This window comes from Alligator sinensis, unplaced genomic scaffold (genome assembly GCF_000455745.1).
Source record: "Alligator sinensis unplaced genomic scaffold, ASM45574v1 scaffold67_1, whole genome shotgun sequence".
Classification (NCBI taxonomy): domain Eukaryota; kingdom Metazoa; phylum Chordata; order Crocodylia; family Alligatoridae; genus Alligator; species Alligator sinensis.
Genome location: NW_005842111.1, coordinates 1,524,104 through 1,541,614, shown reverse-complemented (window position 1 = coordinate 1,541,614; position 17,511 = coordinate 1,524,104). Strand labels below are relative to the sequence as shown.

The window sequence follows — 17,511 nt, the reverse complement described above, 5'->3', positions numbered from 1 at the left end:
TGTAGGCATCCACTCCACAGTCTGCTAGCTTCCCAATGAGGATAGGCTGCGAAACTGTGTCGAAGGTCTTCCTAAAGTCCAGGAAGATGACATCAGCCTTGGGTCCCACATCCAGGCAGCGTGTGATCTGATCATAGAAGGCTACAAGGTTTGTCAGGCAGGATCTACCTGTGACAAACCCATGCTGGTTTCCCCTCAGCATCGTTTCCCCTGCTGGGCCTTCACAAATGTGTTCTTTGATTATTTTCTCTAGCATTTTCCCAGGAAAAGAGGTAAGACTGACTGGACTAAAGTTATCCGGCTCATCCCCTCTCCCTTTCTTGAAAATGGGCACCACATTGGCCCTTCTCTAGTCCTCAGGGACCTGGCCGGAGCACCATGAGTGCTCAAACAGCTGTGCCAGTGACTCAGCTATGGCACTGGCCGATTCTTTCAGCAGCCATGGATGGAGGTCGTCCAGGCCTGCTGACTTGTACCCGTCCAGCTCCTCCAGGAGCTCCTTAACTATTTCAGAACTAACCGTAGGTGGACTGGTGCCATGTGGACATCCGTCAATGATCGAGGTGGGGGAATTGGCTTGGTTGGTACTTAGAAATACTGAAGCAAAGAACTCATTGAAGAGCTCTGCTTTTTTTCCCCCCCATCAACCACCAACTGTCCTGATTTGTCCTGCAGGGGCCCTATGTTGCTCTGAGCTTTCCTTTTGCCTCCTATATACCTGAAGAAGGACTTTTTATTGTCCTTGATTGTTGAAGCCAGCCTGAGCTCAAACCCCACGGGAAGCTGCACTCATTTGGCCACTGCTTTTTCCTGCACTCATACCTCCTGGCTGCTGTATGTGAGCAGCTTCCATGTGGTGGGAAACTGAGCCAGGTCTTGGAAGTTTCCAGCAGCATCTACACTGCAGGTAGGGTGTGGGGGGGCAGAAGATGCAGTGACAGTGCCGATGCAGTTCTCGATTTCCTGGCCTGGATCTGTTCTCCACTGGCTGGAAGCTGCACCCATACCGTATCCAAGGAGGGGGAGAAGTGGTGTTGCAGGTACAGCTCTTGGCTGCCTGACTATGGCTCAGTTGTCCACTAGCTAGAAGCTGTTTTTGCATCCCAGCTGGAGAGCTCGGCAGGGGAGGGGCTGGAAAAAGCAGAGGCGCCTAGCCTCAGTACAGGTACAGGCAAATCCCAATGCCAGTGAAACCACTGGATCCACACTGGAGTGAGGCCTGGGTGTTCTGGCCTGCAGCTTATAAAGGTTGCTCCATTTGTACAGGATTCACCAGCATGGGATTTTTTTCTAATTTATTTTTTCACTAAAACATTCATTCTAAAGTCAGGCAAGTGTTATGGTCTGTGCTACACAAATCAGACCAGGTGATCACAAATGATCCTACTCTGTAATTCCCCCAGTGCTACCTACCACCAAAGTGCACAAAGCACCAAACAGTAATCTTGAGCATCAGGTCTGCAGATTCTTATCTGGATACCTATCCCTTTATTTTTCTGACCTTTATATATGGAGATCTTTTTATATGGAGATCCATTACAGGTGACCCTCACCATTCATGGGGGATACATTCTCATATCCCCCGTGAATTGTGAAATCCACAAATAAGGCAGTGTTCACCAAGGCAGTCTGCATTTATAAACGCAGTGCCCCGGCTACTCTGGTGACTGCAGGAGCACGGTGGTGGGAGCCCAGCAGTGGGAACCCAGTGGCGGCAAGCGTGAAGCTCCCAAGGAGCTTCTTTAAGTGTATTTAAGAAGTGGGTTCGGCATTCGCAAATATTTGAAACCGCGAATGCTGAACCCACTAATATTGAGGGTTTCCTGTACTTCCTTTTATACAATGAACTTGGAAAAGGCCTTGCGGCTGAAAGGTGCTTATAGATTTTCTTTTCTACCTTCAGCAAGTACTTTCAAGGTTATTTTCCACTTTTGTAGTCCTTTCATTCAAACATTATTTAAGAGGGTAAATATTTGTAGCTTCAAATGGCATCAGAATAGAAAGTGGAAAGAAACAACTGGGGACTTTATCTTTGAATCTGAGATTGGCAAGGTTAGAACATAAACTTATACTGAATCACAGCACAGCTTGGGAATGGAGATGATAGCCAAATTCTCAGGCTCCTATTTAGTTTTTGTGTAGCCTTTCACTTAGGCAAAACATAAGAATTTGGCCCAATATCATGAACAGAAGCCCAGTGTGAAGAGTCAGATCTTATTTAACTGTTCATTTGAAATAGCTGAGTAAAAAATAAGTTAAACACATAGATACTTTTAACTTTCCTTTTTTATTTTGAATTTACATTTAGCTTGTTCTTTATTATTTTTAAGCTTTTTAAGGGGGAAAAAAATGGCACATTTAATTAAACCAATTTTCTCTGGTTTCTTTTAAATTAAAACCTATTGTATAAAAACATGTATTTCAGATTTAAGTATTTTGGAAATTTTCATCCTTGTTTAGGATTATTAAAACTTGTGTATGAAGTGTTCCTACATTAAGTATTAACAAATTAGTTAATCAGTAAAAGGTGTACATGAGCACAAGACCAGATGTCTTCAAATCAGCTAAGAAAGAAATACCAGTGATTAAAAGAAATGAAATGCCATACCAAAATTACAGAATTCAATAATCTCATATTTTAAAGGAAAAATGGTTCAGTAATTAAGGTAGCTGGCTCTGACCCAGGAAACCAGCGTTTCATTTCTTGTTATCATGCAGACTTCCTATGTGACCATAAGTCATTTATAGCGCTCTAATTGTGCAGGTAAAGGCACAATGGGGGTCTACTGCAGTTTCCACACAATGGCACCTCCTGCCACACCACATGTGCATGGTAGGAGACATGCTTGCGGAATTGTGCATTAGATCCTATCGTGCCTTATTGCTGGTCCAATCCTGGGCTCCCCCTGCATTGGCAGGAAGTTAGCTCCTGCAGCTAGAAGCCCCCTTAATTGATGGGACTCCCAGCTGTGGGGTCTCCCCATGCCCCCCTGCCCTTGTGGCTGGGAGACTTGCAGGTGCTGCAATTTCTCAGCTTCAGGGGAGCTCTGTGCACCTGTACAGCTGGGAGACCTCAGCTGCTGTGGTGTCTCAGTTACAGGGTGCTCCACATACCCCAGGGGCTGGGAGACCATGGTAGCACCCTGTGTCTGCTGAGACTCAGAGTCTGCAGCTGTCCCTTGTGTAGCCCTGCAACTGGGAGGCCAGTAAGCTGACAGGGGTCCCAGCCAAAGGAGCAGGCCCTACTACATATGCCAATTAAAGCTGGATAGCAACCAGCTATAAAGTTGTTATAAAGTTTCCAGCTTGAACCCAGAGGACCAGATATGGCTAGCAGGCATGGTAAGGAGACCACAGGAGTGTCTGGCTCAGCATATAGCCCAGAAAGAGTCAAGGACTCCAGGGGGGCAGGCCCCACGGAGGCAAGCAGTGTTGCCTGAGTCAGGGACTGCAGGAGGACTGGGCTAGACACTGAGTGAGACAGGGCCAAGGGGGCCCCCCAAGAGAGATCATGGGAAAGACTGGGACTGAAGAGCTAGGAGAGAGCAATTAGGCCTAGGCTCTAGGCCACAGCAAGGGCAAACAGCAAGCCAAAGCCAAGAGGGCTGAAGCATACACAGCCTGGTATGTGAATGATGGAGTAACATTTGTGAGGCATAGGCATGGCTATAGGGATGGAAGGAGGTCACAAACAGCCCATAAAGCAACTGGTGTCATGAGGCATGGATAGGGCCGAGAGGGCTTCAACTTACTGAAGTGGGTGGCGAATTGGCTAGAGGCCGCACCCAGAGAGTCGTGGTGGATGGGTCGGTTTCGACCTGGAAGGGTGTGGGAAGTGGGGTCCCACAGAGTTCGGTCCTTGGACCGATACTCTTTAATGTCTTCATCAGTGACTTGGACGAGGGAGTGAAATGTACTCTGTCCAAGTTTGCGGATGACACAAAGCTATGGGGAGAAGTGGACACGCCGGAGGGCAGGGAACAGCTGCAAGCAGATATGGACAGGTTGGACAAGTGGGCACAAAACAACAGAATGCAGTTCAACAAGGAGAAATGCAAAGTACTGCACCTAGGGAGGAAAAATGTCCAGCACATCTACAGCCTAGGGAATGACCTGCTGGGTGGCACGGAAGCGGAAAGGGATCTTGGAGTCCTAGTGGACTCCAAGATGAACATGAGTCGGCAGTGTGACGAAGCCATCAAAAAAGCCAATGGCACTTTATCGTGCATCAACAGATGCATGACAAATAGGTCCAAGGAGGTGATACTTCCCCTCTATCAGGCACTGGTCAGACCGCAGTTGGAGTACTGCATGCAATTCTGGGCGCCGCACTTCAAGAGGGATGCGGATAACCTGGAGATGGTCCAGAGAAGGGCCACTCGTATGGTTAAGGGCCTACAGACCAAGCCTTACGAGGAGAGACTAGAGAAACTGGATCTATTCAGCCTCCGCAAGACAAGGTTGAGAGGCGACTTTGTGGCTGCCTATAAGTTCATCACGGGGGCACAGAAGGGAATTGGTGAGTATTTATTCACCAAGTCTTCAAGAGGAGGTTGGATATGCATCTAGCTGGGGTCATCTAGACCCAGCGCTCTTTCCTGCTTATGCAGGGAGTCAGACTCGATGATCTATTGAGGTCCCATCCGACCCTAACATCTATGAATCTATGAATCTACTGCTTGAGGGGCAGGACTTCATTTAACTGGGTACAGGAAGGACCCACTGGCTCAAAACAGGCTAGGGCTAAGTCTGGGATACTGTGGCAGCTTCGATTTAGGCATGGCAGGAAAGAGAGAAAAAGAGAGGGTACCCTGAGGAGCTGGAGTGGGGCGGGATTTGTGTGGCCACCGGGGTGTCACGGAGAGCTCACACTGCTGCCTGAGGATCAGCAGCAGCAGCACAAGCTTGTGCTGTTACAGTGGTGACAGCAGCAGCTGCTGTTTAAATGAAGAGAGAGGAGAGCCCCAGCAGGAAAAAATCCTCCCCAGTGCCTGCCCCGAGCACTAAAAGACAAAACTTGTTTTGTTATGCCTCTAATTAACCCATTGTCCTAATTTGGACTCTGGATAGTCCCAGTCTGAGTCCAAATCTAGCCCCCTAAATAGCCCCCCTGTCACTCCATAGGCTATTTCATTCCCATCCTTACACCTCCAGTCCCTTGCATAACTTTACAGCCCTACCTGCTGCCTCTACAGTTAACTTTACCCAAACTTATGCTCAGTCCCAGAAACTGCTTTCCTCGTGGTCTTCTTGTCAGATGTGCCACAGAGATGCCTAAGCTTGTTAGGACGGATTGATTTCTTTAGAATATTCTTAGCAGAGCTTATTAGCCCAGATGCAGTGCCATGCAAATGTAGCTATGCTATCTTGTATTTGGGGGCACGGTATCTCAGTCTAGTGTTTTCTGCTAAAATGGGAGTATTCAGGGTGTCAGCTGACCTCTGGCTATTCCTGTATCTGTCACTGTGAGCCACCTGTGGCATCTCTGCCATCCACTTGAGAACCTCCACATGAGGACTGAACAGGTGAAAGCTGTGACAGAAGGCCACCTCTGTTTCTCCCCAAAAACTCTGCTCTGTGACAATTTGGTTAGGGTGGGTCCAGCAGAGGATACACACCTTACCCTATCTCTTTAGGTAACTTGAGCTGGATACATTCCTCAGGTAGGGGGGAAACCTTCTCCTTCTGCCTACGTGACTGGTATCACATACCTAGGTGAGGGGCTTGCTCCCTGGGGAGCTAGGAATTGCCAGTCTGCCCAGCAACTAGTGATGCATTTCAAATTGGTTGGCTGACAGCCAACAGGTGCTGGCCTCCATTGGATCAGGTAAATGAGATCACAAGGTCTATATAAGTGGAGGACTGCCCAGGAGGTGGGGGCAGCAGTCATGAGGAAGACTCAGGAAGGGAGAAGAGCTGAACCATCTGAAACTTGCTCTCTCTCTCAAAACTCATGATGAAGGAACTGCCTGCCTCCAGAGGGAATCTCCACCTGCCTCTGGATGACACTTGTGAGTAAGCTACCTGAGATCTAACTAGATATATAGCTTGCAGTAACTCAGATGCGTGACCAAAGGCTACCCAGCCACGGGAGTTTGCTCTATGGGATTTCTCTGATAATGCTCTACCCTGTGCCCTATTCTAACCCTACCCTTTGTAATCAAAAAACATTTCCCTTTGTACCTAGTGTGGGAGACTTATTGGGTGTGGGTCTAGATTATGACTGGGGCCCCCCTTGGTTTGGCTGACTGAGGGAGACCACTACTTGTGCTTCTGACTGAGGGAAGCATCCCAAGTTCTTGAAGTGAATCAAGTACCCTTGAGGGCTCCTAGGCCTGTGTTTCCCAGGGTGCACAGAGCTAGAATCAAGAGCAGCCCTGGGCAGTGGCAGTGGAACCCCCAGGCTAGCAGGTGTGCTCCAGGAAGGGGGTCGGCCAGAGGTGAGGCAGCCCCAGGGAGGCACTCGGAGCCTGGAAGGTGGTCGGGTGCAGTGAGGTGGGTGGCTCAACGCAGGAGTGCCCTCTACTGGCCTGCCACAAAAACCACTTGAAGCAAGTTCAGAAATACAGGGGGAGATGAGAAATGGTCTCAAAAGCAAAGTTTTTGGTGGTAAGCAATATGCAGATAAGTGCTGTTGTAAAGGAGTGGTACTCCTTTTCTCACTAATGCACAATACATATGTCAAATGACTGGCTTCAGGTTTGCTTTGAGAAAGCTGGAATATTATTAAATTATTCTTTGTTCAAAACTGATCCTTTTCTTTAAAAGAGCCACAAAAATAGCATTAATGTTCCAGAAAACCATCTGAAGAATTTTGTTGCCACTCATTTGCTGTGACCAAAAAAAATAAATCACAAATGGAAGTCTCCCATGGTAGCTGTAACTGCCAAACTTAACTGTGTGGGAGAATACAAGATGGCAGCAAAGTCAACAATCATCGTCTTCCAGGCACTGACAGTCAAACAAACAGATTACCATGCAGATTAACATGCTAGTTATATTTCCTGTTATAATCACAGATGTTTTGGTAGTTTTGGCTGACACTCATAACCAAGTTAAACACAAAACCCATTCGCACATTAGGCTTTATTATGTTGATTACAAAACTTTCTGTGAGGCCTATTTAACATTTACAGTTAGTACAGATGGGCTATATAACAAAGATAAGAAGGGCAGTGTTTACTAAACTGTGTGGCAATGCATGGTTCTTGAAATAAGTAAGCATCAATTTGTTTCTAGGAAGTATTAAGAATTTCTAGGAAACACAGACCAGAAAATAATTGGATGGCTGTTAGAACACAACAGAATCAAAGTGAAGGGATCAGAGGGAGTGTCTGTATGTGTGTGTTAAGATGGAATCATTTTGTATATATGCAAAACTGCCTTAAAAGAGACAACACTTAGTTTCAAATGCCAGCAGGGCTGCCATCCGATGATTCCTGAGGCTGAATCCCTAGGAACTAGTAGTTCCCTAGTCTAGACTGAGAAATGGAATGCCTTGCAAAGACTGTCAGATTTCTTGGATTTAAGCTCAGTCTGAGCTATATTTTGCTAGACATTCTTCTCTCTTTTTCTACCCTGCCTAACTGGAAGATTTCAATAGGAGCTTCACTGTTCCACAATTAAATCTTGAAAGAATTAAAGCTGCTGCACAAAACCTTCTCTTCTATTGTTGTGTGAATAGTAAACCCTACAGACCATTGTTTCATTATATCTATATGGAGCACCTAACAGACTTGAGACCTTGGTTCCTTATAAGGATGTCTATGCAATACAAAGGATGATAATAAAGATGCAAAAGCCTTTCTAATTTTATATTTCTTGTGTCAGAGAGGCAGTTCCTACCTAATTTGCAATTTTACTTAATTAAAGCAGCTGGCAGATTTTAGGATAGGACATTTGTTAAACATATTCATTATCTTAGATTACAAAGTTATAATATAGCATATACAGAAGAACCAAACAGTGGTTCTGGTTACCCTGCTCTGGGGAAAAGATAGGCTATTTCATTAAGCAGTGGGTTCTATATAGCATGCCTGTATAATTTCTGTATCACATTATGTATATGTATATGCATTTCTTAGATTGGTTTCTTACATATTGCCTTTATTGATAAATGTAATAAGAAATATCATTCCAGTAGGTTTGTTTTTTTTAATACTGCTGCTGCTGGTACATGGTGAGCATATGCAAATAATCTCCCCCAAGCCACAGCACATGGCTCATGATTCTCCCTGCTCCCCACCCACATGCTCAGTGTCGTCTCTTTTAAGGCAGTTTTGCATATATACAAAATTATTCCATCTTATCCCAAACATGCATTCTAACCCTTGTAAATTTTGTTGGGAAGATCATGAATGTTTCTTTTAGGTTGTTTGACTTGTTGGGGGTACAGCATGAGAGCTTTTCTCCACTCATCATTCCTAGACTGACAAATATTTTTCTGTGGGGCACAGGAATTTACCCCTTTTGCTGTCCCCCATCTGCTCCCCATTTCTTTTCAGATCTTTTTAGATGGTAACTAACTTAGCCCATGCAGTACATTCCAGTCTTGACTGGAATCCTGTTTTTACTAGAGGCATCTGTACCTTACTCTTTTCTTATGATTATTATGTGGCAGATAATGGTGCTTTCTGAACATCTACCAGATAAAAGAATATCTTTTATCCTATCTGAACATCTACCAGATAGGACAATACTACAGCTTTTGAAGCACAAAGTGGAAATGGAAGTGGAAATACCTATCTTCTGTGTGGTCCATTAATGACTGATATAGACAGCTCCTTCTGGTTAATGTGGGCTGAGAGAGTGAAGGAGTAAGCTTGCTGAAGCTCTGCTTCCCAGTGACTGGTATCGCTGATGCTCTCTACTCTAATCTCTTCTCAAGGGAGAAAGGAATCTAGAAAAGTGAGACTTCCATGTGGGTGAAGGAGGGACAGAGAGCAGCTCTGATTCCTGGTCATCATGATTACTTCATACAGATCTCCCTTTGGAGGCTGAAGAATGGAGAAGACCACAGCTCAGAGATCAAAGTACTCAAGATCTTCAGAGTTTCCTCCAAGGGACTTCCTTGCTGCAAGAGCCTGGCCACTCTGAAGCCCCTCTTCTTATGGGCAGGGCAAAAAAGAATAATTACCTCCAGTCATTTTGAACCCCCATTCCTTCTTCAGCTATCTTTTGTCAACAGTGAAGATGTCTTAGTCTCCTGACCTTGGAAGAAGTTAGCTCCTGAAAACAGCACTAGAACAGCTTGACTCAAATATACGATTCTCTTTTAATGCTGATATAATTTCTGTGACCCTTGCAATAACTGACACATTAATGTGGGATCCTACTTTGTGCCAAAAAAGGTAGGCAGAAAAGTGGAAGTTGAAGCAGACATCTATTATTGAGCACCCTGGACCAGAAAACTGCATCTGAACACCCAGACTTTGGGTGGATTCTGTTCTAAAAGCAAACTTCTTAGATCCATCTCAAATATGCAAGATTTTCCCTTTCAGAAACTCATTTGATTATTTTTTTTGAAAGTTCTAGTTCTGAAAATGTAAGGAGCCTGTGTTCATACTAGCTATCTTACCAGTATTAATAAGCATACACTAGATAACATTACATAGCTTTCTACATTCCTTGGACAATTTTAGTTTTCATCATCTATACTACTGTCCTAATAAATCAGAAGACAATACAAGTTAAATGGACAAACTAACTTGATAAAGAAGATTAGATAGGTATCTCTATTAAGCCAAATGCAGACACTCACCATTGTCAGCCAACTATGTTTCACTTAAAATGGTAAATGGCCCAGTAAAATTGTTGAACAGCTAGAACATAGCTGTAAAAATAGTATAGGAAATAACAAGCGGCAGAAAGCCTTGTGAAAAAGTTTTTGAGACTAAATTATTGTTTTACTGTAGAACATTAGTGCCACCTGCTGGTAAAAATCAAATTTCATATAGCAGCATGATGCAAGTTTGTATAATGTTGTTTTTGGTTAAATGTTTGGTTAAACAACATTTCATGCCGTGTCATTTGGTACTTCCCGATTCCTGAAATCAAAGGAAGAAGGTATCATAAATTATGAAACATTCAATTTTGACACAGGCTACTGTGATGATAGCTCAGTAATATTTTACAGTGACTGACCTTGAGGTTTATACCAGTCCAAGCACACTTATTTTTTTCCAGAGTGAACTTATTATATAGGCCTCCTTTCAGTCATTAGAATCCTAAGGAAGTCTTAGAAGGGGTTTATCACCTCAAGGGATAAAATGTTTTGTGCTAATCCTCTACACATTACAGGTATCATACAATGAACTAGTTAACTGCATAATTTCCTTAAGACCAACTACATGTATAAAGTAGTTATCATATGATAAAAAGGTCCAACCAGCTATAAAGTTAGACCTAAAAAAATGTGTACTAATTTTTATAGCTAGTTGTTATTGAGCTTTAATCTGCACATGCAGCAGAGTCTCCCATGAGGCTGGGAGCTAGGTCAGCTGACAAGGATCCCAGCCACAGAAGTACACCATGCCCAGCTGTGGCTGTGAGTCCTGCAACAGAGGAGACTCTCAGACACATCACCTGGTGACTCTGGGTCCTGACAACAAGGCATCATGGGATCTAATGCATGATCCCACAAAAATCGCGCCTCCTTGCCATGCAATTGTGTGGATCATGCATTAGATCCCATTGAGCCTTTACCTGCATGTGTAAAAGGGCCCTCAGGTTCATTTTGATTAAAACCAAACTCATGTGGTCAAAAAATACACCACCACAGTCTAGAAATTATTTAATCAGTATCAACTCCTGTGCTCCAAAACATTTAAAACCTGCTTTACTCTACTCCAAATAGGGTCCTGAGGCTGTGATTTACTGTAGTTCCACTGAATTTTAATTAAGTTACTGCTGCTTAAATGAAAACCAATACTCTTTTCCACTCATGAATAAAATCAGAATATATTTTTTGTCTTCATGGAACTGTGATTCAGAACATAGTGTGCTGAAAGGATCGTTGAAAGGGAGGTTTTTAATCTCCAGACAAATGTTTATTAAATGTTTTTAATCTCCAGACAAATGACTGAAAGGGGGCCTAAAGGACCCTTTTCACTTATCCCTACAGTTTTGTCTGGAAGTTTTGAGATATTTCAAGTCTACCCAAAAGTCTTCTCGGCAGCAATCTTAAATGAGAGTTGCTCGTGCTGAGTAGCTACAGGATTATATGAAAACATACTCCAAAACATTTGAAGATCTTTATGTAACTCAGACTGTGGTAGTGATCTGGAAAATTTGGAAAATGACATGCATATTGGCTAACTGCTTTCACATGCACCACGTGATCTTGGATAGCAAGTAATATCATTCGCTCAAATCATGCATAAATATTTAGCTTTAAGCTTTAGCACCAGACCATGCCTAGGACAGGAATGCAAGTACCAGCCCTTAGCTAATACATTCCAGGGACTGTAAAAAAACACAGTTTTTCCACCTGATTTCCCAGCAACACATTTTAAAAGGACCATATTTTATAATCCAACATATGTGAGACCCAACAATAAACCAGGCATATCAGGGATCACTTAGCAGCTTAAGGAGGAAAAAAATTAGAACCCAGAAAAATCTGTACAAACATCTAGTTTTGTCTTTTAGGGTATTATTCTAATATAATTTATACAGTTTTTCTGGGGTGCATTTTTCTGTGAATTTAAGGCAGTGTATATAAAAAAAAATGACTACTTATCACAGTGATACTATGCTGTAGTGTTCTTGTTTGGGAACAAGAATTCATACAGTTCATACAAAGTTCTTTCTAGAAAGAGTGAATTGCCTAAATTAAAACCAATACCTAGTATTAATTTATTTGGGTAGTGTGAAAATGACTCTTAAAAACTATTCCAATGCATCTTAATAAAGCTAAGAACAGTTTTTGAAGGTGACTTTTCAAAGGAAAGCCTTGACATCAAGTATTGGTACCCAGTAAGAAAAAAACAGCTGTTGTTTAATTCTGGAGGTGGGGGAGGGGGCGGGGTTGGTTATCATATGGAGAACTTAGATCCCTTATCTGCATTCATCTTCAGGTTCCCATCGATGTTGAGAGGAATTTTGCCTTAGTGAGGACTGCTAGTATTGGGCATTCAACATAGGACAAACGAAATATGCAACCATTAATTTCTTCTGTTGTTCAATGTCCGTTTCAGAAAATCTGATAGGGAAGGAGAGATATCCCATCTGCTAGATGTTCAGATAGGATAAAAGAAGGAGAGATGTGTTTATCTGCACACAGATAGAATTGGGCACATGTCTGACTATGTTCATACTGCCACTGAAAATTCCTGAACTTGGGTCCTGGGGTGAGCCTAGCACAGGCTCAGCTTCTGTTTCCTGCCTCTTTAAACGCATAGTTTATAGTACATGGTAAAATAGGCAAGTCCTACAGGGTGCAAATTCAGGGATTCTTCTACCAGTAATCCAAAAAGTCCCTGGTGATTTGTCTTACTGTGTTTCTGCACACTTTCCCCTGCTTCTACTACCCACAAGCTGGGCTGGGCTGGGCTGGGCTGGGCTGTATAACTCTCTCCTGACATTTGATTCCTCATTTGCCTTGCAGAATGCCAGCAGCATGCTCTACCTGCTCTGGACAATAATGTACTCTGCTTTTCCAGCTTCACCATGACATCCTGATGTACAGCAAGTTGCCTGGAGGAGCCCAGCTGCATCCTGGTGAATATTTGGAAAGAATAGAGCAAGCACCCCAATTTCAGCAAAAGTATTCATTACATCCACAACAATGCATTTTTGTAGTAGCTTGCTAAACTAGCTTTTTGTAGTACCAGGTTGCAGCACTGAGACAGAATTAGGTACATGAGATACTTCCAATAAAAGTGGAAAGGAAGCAAACAAGAGATCTGGCAATACCCTAGCAATCTGCCTCTGTCATGACCAGGAGACTACCATCAAGGCTACCCAGGATTTAATTGCTGTTAAGGCATCTGGACCAGAGGGAACTTTTGAAGACCGCCCCCCCGCCCCCCTGCCCAACAGAATACTCCTCTTGTGAATGTCCTGTGGGACTTCTCTGAGGACTTCTTGACCAGTGAAGCAGTGAATGCCAAAGGGGGGAATGCCCCCCTTTGGCAAGAGTCACAGCTCTATAAGGGATCTCTGCCATTTTAATTATTTTAAAGGGTGTTTTGGTTTAAAGGGGGGAGATGTAGGGCTTGCCTGGTAGACAGTCAATGAGTGCAAAGCTGGCGAAGAATTTAATTTAGGATGGATGCCATCTAAGAGTTCATGTAGCAGTTTGCTCTTCTGCCTGGTTTAATTAGTATTTTAGTTTTGTTTATTCTATTTATTTTCATTGGTTCAGTTTTCATATTGTTGCGATGCTTTAAGAAATATCTATTGTTTGGGGTTGGCTGGTTTGACTATGTACTTTTCATATTATTCATGGTTTTGAGCTTAATAAAGTTGTGTATTGAAACTGCTTCTGTCAGAATTGTAAAAGAAAAACAAAGCTGCAGCCCTGCAAAAATATTTTAGCAAAGTTCAATAACAGACAAAGCAGTATGCACACTGCAGTCAACTGATACTCCATTAGACCAAAATAGCTAGCACAGAGAAGCACAATTAAATCAATATGTAATTTGGCAGAGAAATTGATGCTACATCCACCCACCACAATGCAATTCATCAGTGACAGAATTTCCCAAACATGGTAGCCACTACACCCAAGAGATTAAAAAAATGGATTACAGAGGATTAGTGTCTGTTATCTGTTGCTAACCTGAAAAAAAATGTGATTTAGCAGGTGACTACTCATTAGGGTGTCATATGTGGCATGAGTTTGAGCACACACTACTTCCTAATTTTTTCTAATCTTCCTTATCTCACCACATGAGCAGGTTTTGGAGTGCTTTCTGGCTATGAGAATAGACTGTTAAATCCATCAGTATCCAAGTTCTACTCCTTAGAAAAATATCGCCTCTAGCTTTATAGACTCTGCATAGGGCACAGCTACAATAGCATATGCAGCATCTGCTATGTCAGTATCTAAATGATTTTGGAGGCAGTGCCATCTTGCCTCCAGCCTTCCAAATGATCATTTATTTAAATAATAAATAAATTCCCAATGATTGTTTCATAAAATGGATGACATTTTTAGGGCTGTTGGTTGTAGCTATGTTGGTCTAAGCGCATAGGCAGAGAAGGTTCTTTGGGTAAATGTGATAGCTTTTATTTAAATTTACATTTGAATTTTATTTCAATAAAAATTAAATAAAAAGATATCACATTTACCCAAAGAACCTTGTCTGCCTATGTCCTTAGACCAACACAGCTACAATCAACAACCCTAAAAATTACATCCATTTTATGAAATTATCACTGAGAAAGGACCAAGTCCAAATGTGTTCAAGCATGTAAATGCCCAATTTTCTGAGAACTGTGATATTGTGAATGTTGACAATGCTATCTATATTCCTGCGCATGAACCTTCTTCTGTGGTCCAACACACCCTATAGACAAAGCAGAAATATCCCGCATGGTTAACATTAATATCAAGTGAACAGAAGTAGAAAACACTGTTCTCCAAAAGACATCTCTTATTCCTGATACCCATAACCTGGGTATCTGGACCTATCACCTGGACAAGCGAGAAGAGATTGATGTCATATATCTTGACTTCAAAAAAGCCTTCGATCTGGTGTCCCATGATCGCCTCTTGGAGAAACTGGCCAATTGTCACCTTGGGTCCTCCACGATCCGCTGGCTGGAAAATTGGCTCCGGGGTCAGACCCAGAGGGTAGTAATCGATGGAAGTCACTCATCGTGGTGTCCTGTGACCAGTGGGGTCCCCCAAGGCTCTGTCCTTGGACCCATACTGTTCAACATCTTCATTAATGATGTGGACACTGGAGTCAGAAGCGGACTGGCCAAGTTCGCCGATGACACCAAACTTTGGGGCAAAGCATCACTGAGCCATAGTATTAGCTCAACATTCTTGTGTGCTGTATATTTGGAAATGATCCTGTGAAGTGAAGTGAAGCCCCCAAAACTAAGCCTATAACTTCTAGGCTTTGGTTTCTGCATCCATAGATGCTTCTCAAGCAAATCCCGGGACGTCATTCTCCCGCTGTACTCGGCCTTAGTGAGGCCACAGCTGGAGTACTGTGTCCAGTTTTGGGCTCCACAATTCAAAAAGGATGTGGAGAAGCTTGAGAGAGTCCAGAGAAGAGCCACGCGCATGATCAGAGGTCAGGGAAGCAGACCCTACGATGACAGGCTGAGAGCCCTGGGGCTCTTTAGCCTGAAAAAGCGCAGGCTCAGGGGTGATCTGATGGCCACCTACAAGTTTATCAGGGGTGACCACCAGCATCTGGGGGAACGTTTGTTCACCAGAGCGCCCCAAGGGATGACAAGGTCGAATGGTCACAAACTACTTCAAGATCGTTTCAGGCTGGACATAAGGAAGAACTTCTTTACTGTCCGAGCCCCCAAGGTCTGGAACAGCCTGCCACCGGAGGTGGTTCAAGCGCCTTCATTGAACACCTTCAAGATGAAACTGGATGCTTATCTTGCTGGGATCCTATGACCCCAGCTGACTTCCTGCCCTTTGGGCGGGGGGCTGGACTCGATGATCTTCCGAGGTCCCTTCCAGCCCTGATGTCTATGAAATAACTTGTATATGAACAGCTTTCATAATAGCATTGAAAACCTCCATCATCACCAGCTTGAATGTTGACTTAGTACTAAACACGTTAGTCATAGACCTTTAGCCATTTCCAAATCAGAACCTCCTCCTGTATCTGTATGAACCTCTTTCTCTATATGACAAAGGGTTGAGACAAGCTCACTGCTTCAGAAGACTATGAAGATAGAGAAGTTCAGGGTTAGTCATCTCATGTTCACAGATCAAAGTGAACTACTGAAAGTAGTATTTTAATCTACAACTATTAATATTTGTAATGGGGGGGGGCAGTCCAGGGCTAACTGGCCCTCCCCAACTTTGGGGACATGCTAATGCAGGCAGAGAGCCCCAAAACAAAATGGCTACTCAGCCTAGGTGCAAGTAGTGACTGACAGGCATGGGGCAGATGTGGATTGTCAGGTGACCTAAGAAAGGACATATAAGCACAGGCCTCAAGCCAGAGGGGCAGTCTGGCTGTAGGAGGTGCAGGGCACAGAGCTCCAGGCAGAAGCTAGGCTGGGGAACTCAGAGAAAGCATTCAGAGCTGCAGAAGAGGTGGGGGAAACCCTGCATCCTGAACCGGGAGCAGATAAATACCTCAGACTCTTTGGACAAGAGCTTCTGCAGGGCAAGATTAACCCCTGGAGGTTTTCATTTATACTGGAGGACCAGATTGTGGCTTTATGGGCTGAGGTGGCCACTGAGAAGGGTGCCTAAGGACATCCCAGATCCTAGGCACTGTCATTGATGGAAGGACTCTGATGTTGGGCAGCAAAGGCTTGGGTGCTAGCCCAGAACTTGCAAAGGTGAGGCCAGGGGCTCAGAAGCCCAGAGCCCCACAAGGGATAAGGCATAGCAAAGACTGAGGTGCAAGCCCAGAACTTATGAGGATGAGACCAGGGGCCAAGGCACCCCAAGCCCCACAAGGGGTGAGGCATAGCAAAGACTGGGAATGCAAGCCCAGGACTTATGAGGGCGAGACCATGGGCCAATGAGCCTAGTGCCCATGAGGGCCTATGCAGGGGGCCCAGAGGTGCAGGGGTATGGATAGAGTTTGGGCCTAGGAGCTTGTAGTCCCAAGAAAGTGGACCTAGGCTGAGAGGCTCAGCCAGAATAAAGTGGGACAAGGCCAGGAAGGCCTCAACAGAGAAAAGGGCCCACCGTCCAAAACCCTCTTTGCCCTCTAGAGGCAGCCTCCCTGACAATTTATAACAACAAAGCATGGCAGGAAAGATAATAACGTGGAATCCTGAAAGACCAAAGGGGGCCCACAGTGGAGCCCAGGTGGTCACCAGGAGAGGTGGTTTTGCCACTTCCACACCCACCTCATGACAATATTTCCCCATGGGACAACCTCCTAAATGTTTGTGCGAAAGAATCAACAATCAAATGATATGTATATAATAGAGAAGTCTTTACATCCTAATAAAAGAAGGTTAATAGAAGTAATAGCTTCCGGGATGCCGAAAATGTATTCAAATATCTTTATTTAGCTATAAATAAGTCTTCTTTGTGAAAACATTAAGCACGCACTTTCTTAATATTTACATAAAAGATTATTCCTTACCTTCAGTTTTCTTACGGCATCTCTCACAACCTCTGTACCTTTGGGCTGCTCCACTTCTGTACTGCCAAGAAACTGAAAATGTTGTAATTTGTGAGAAAAAAGGCTGAAAGTCAGAATTTACTGATTAACTTTGTAAATAACATTTTGTAAATATAATCAGTCAATATTTGATGTAGTTGTTGGATAATGAATCCTTATGTAGTGATTGCTAATCAAAGGAAATACAAGCAAAATAAATGTCTAATTAGACTAGTACCTC

The 17,511-nt window shown here is 43.7% G+C and overlaps 1 protein-coding gene across 3 annotated transcripts in view; it reads right to left on the bottom strand.

Annotated features, from left to right (window-relative positions):
• The window catches only part of GULP1 (GULP, engulfment adaptor PTB domain containing 1), a 322,650-nt gene that overhangs the window by 70,073 nt on the left and 235,066 nt on the right, over window positions 1–17,511 (bottom strand). For all 3 annotated transcript variants that reach the window (XM_006024632.3, XM_025205329.1, XM_025205330.1), the window contains one exon: window positions 17,253–17,324. In XM_006024632.3, the coding sequence (XP_006024694.1) occupies window positions 17,253–17,324 (72 nt within the window). The remainder of the gene's footprint in view (window positions 1–17,252; window positions 17,325–17,511) is intronic.